Raw genomic sequence first — 2,500 nt, forward strand, 5'->3', positions numbered from 1 at the left:
AACACCAACACGGTGAGGTTCCACCTCCACTGCTACGCTAACAACCAATCAGAAACACCATCACGTTGAGTCTCCACCTCCACTGCTACGCAACAACCAATCAGAAACACCAACACGGTGAGGCTCCACTCCACTGCTACCGTTAACAACCAATCAGAAACACCATCACGGTGAGGCTCCACCTCCACTGATAACGCTAACAACCAATCAGAAACACCAACACGGTGAGTCTCCACCTCCACTGCTACGTTAAACCAATCAGAAACACCAACACGGTGAGGTTCCATCTCCACTGCTACGCTACAACCAATCAGAAACAGCAACACGGTGAGGTTGCACCTCCACTGATAATGCTAACAACCAATCAGAAACACCAACACTGAGGTTCCATCCCACTGCTACGTAATAAACCAATCAGAAACACCACACCGAACACTCCCCCCTCTCAAAAAAAAAAACCCCCCCTTAAAAAATGACCGCTACGTTAACAACCAATCAGAAACACCAACACGGTGAGGTTCCACCTCCACTGCTACGTTAACAACCAATCAGAAACAGCAACACGGTGAGGTTGCACCTCCACTGATACGTTAACAACCAATCAGAAACACCATCACGGTGAGGTTCCACCTCCACTGCTACGTTAACAACCAATCAGAAACACCAACACGGTGAGGCTCCACCTCCACTGCTACGTTAACAACCAATCAGAAACACCATCACGGTGAGGTTCCACCTCCACTGCTACGTTAACAACCAATCAGAAACACCAACACGGTGAGGCTCCACCTCCACTGCTACGTTAACAACCAATCAGAAACACCAACACGGTGAGGTTCCACCTCCACTGCTACGTTAACAACCAATGAGAAACAGCAACACGGTGAGGCTCCACCTCCACTGCTACGTTAACAACCAACCAGAAACACCAACACGGTGAGGCTCCACCTCCACTGCTACGTTAACAACCAATCAGAAACAGCAACACGGTGAGGCTCCACCTCCACTGCTACGTTAACAACCAATCAGAAACAGCAACACGGTGAGGCTCCACCTCCACTGCTACGTTAACAACCAATCAGAAACACCAACACGGTGAGTCTCCACCTCCACTGCTACGTTAACAACCAATCAGAAACACCAACACCGTGAGGCTCCACCTCCACTGCTACGTTAACAACCAATAAGAAACACCAACACGGTGAGGTTACACCTCCACTGCTACGTTAACAACCAATCAGAAACACCAACACGGTGAGGTTACACCTCCACTGCTACGTTAACAACCAATCAGAAACACCAACACGGTGAGTCTCCACCTCCACTGCTACGTTAACAACCAATAAGAAACACCAACACGGTGAGGTTACACCTCCACTGCTACGTTAACAACCAATCAGAAACACCAACACGGTGAGGCTGCACCTCCACTGCTACGTTAACAACCAATCAGAAACACCAACACGGTGAGGTTACACCTCCACTGCTACGTTAACAACCAATAAGAAACACCAACACGGTGAGGTTACACCTCCACTGCTACGTTAACAACCAATCAGAAACACCAACACGGTGAGGCTGCACCTCCACTGCTACGTTAACAACCAATCAGAAACACCATCACGGTGAGGCTCCACCTCCACTGATACGTTATCAACCAATCAGAAACAGCAACACGGTGAGGTTCCACCTCCACTGCTACGTTAACAACCAATCAGAAACACCATCACGGTGAGGCTCCACCTCCACTGATACGTTATCAACCAATCAGAAACAGCAACACGGTGAGGCTCCACCTCCACTGATACGTTATCAACCAATCAGAAACACCAACACCGTGAGGCTCCACCTCCACTGATACGTTAACAACCAATCAGAAACACCAACCATGTTATACCCATGTTTTTTTTGCGACTTTTTTCCCCGATTTTTTTGGGACTTTTTTTCATAATTTTTTCTGATGTCGTTTTGATTTTTTTTAGGTTTTTGTCTAAAAACAAAAACAAAAATCTTTTGCTCCATTACTGACCCACATCCTCACTACTGCAGCGTTGACAAACCCCTAAAACAGACATATTTGGAAACAACGCATGTACACAAACGCACATCATTCAGTCTTATCTGTTAGGTAGCATACAGACCAGTCTGTCTGTCTGTGTGTCTGTCTGTCTGTCTGTGTGTCTGTCTGTCTGTCTGTCTGTCTGTGTTCTTACTGATGGAGATGGAAGCTTTCCCTCTCAGCAGCAGCTTCAGACACTCGCTGTTATCAGTCAGACAGCAGTAATGCAGCGCTGTACTTCCTCTGGCTGTCTGCTTGTCCAGATTCCCACTGAGACACACACACACACACACACACACACACACACACACACACACACACACACACACACACACACACACACAGACAGATGAAGGTTAGAAGCAGCTCCAGTGATAATGATGGTGATGATGATGATGATGTCGTTACCTATTTTGGGCGAGGAAGTCCACGATGTGGAGC

At 47.5% G+C, this 2,500-nt stretch overlaps 1 protein-coding gene across 2 annotated transcripts in view; it reads right to left on the reverse strand.

Moving 5' to 3' along the window:
* asap2b (ArfGAP with SH3 domain, ankyrin repeat and PH domain 2b) overlaps positions 1–2,500 on the reverse strand; it is a 64,830-nt gene that overhangs the window by 11,381 nt on the left and 50,949 nt on the right. For both annotated transcript variants that reach the window (XM_039781737.1, XM_039781736.1), the window contains 2 exons: positions 2,468–2,500; positions 2,214–2,329 (listed from right to left, as the gene is read on the reverse strand). The exon at positions 2,468–2,500 is cut by the window's right edge and continues 53 nt beyond it. In XM_039781737.1, the coding sequence (XP_039637671.1) occupies positions 2,214–2,329; positions 2,468–2,500 (149 nt within the window). The remainder of the gene's footprint in view (positions 1–2,213; positions 2,330–2,467) is intronic.

This window comes from Perca fluviatilis, chromosome 18 (assembly GCF_010015445.1).
Source record: "Perca fluviatilis chromosome 18, GENO_Pfluv_1.0, whole genome shotgun sequence".
NCBI classification, from domain to species: Eukaryota; Metazoa; Chordata; class Actinopteri; order Perciformes; family Percidae; genus Perca; species Perca fluviatilis.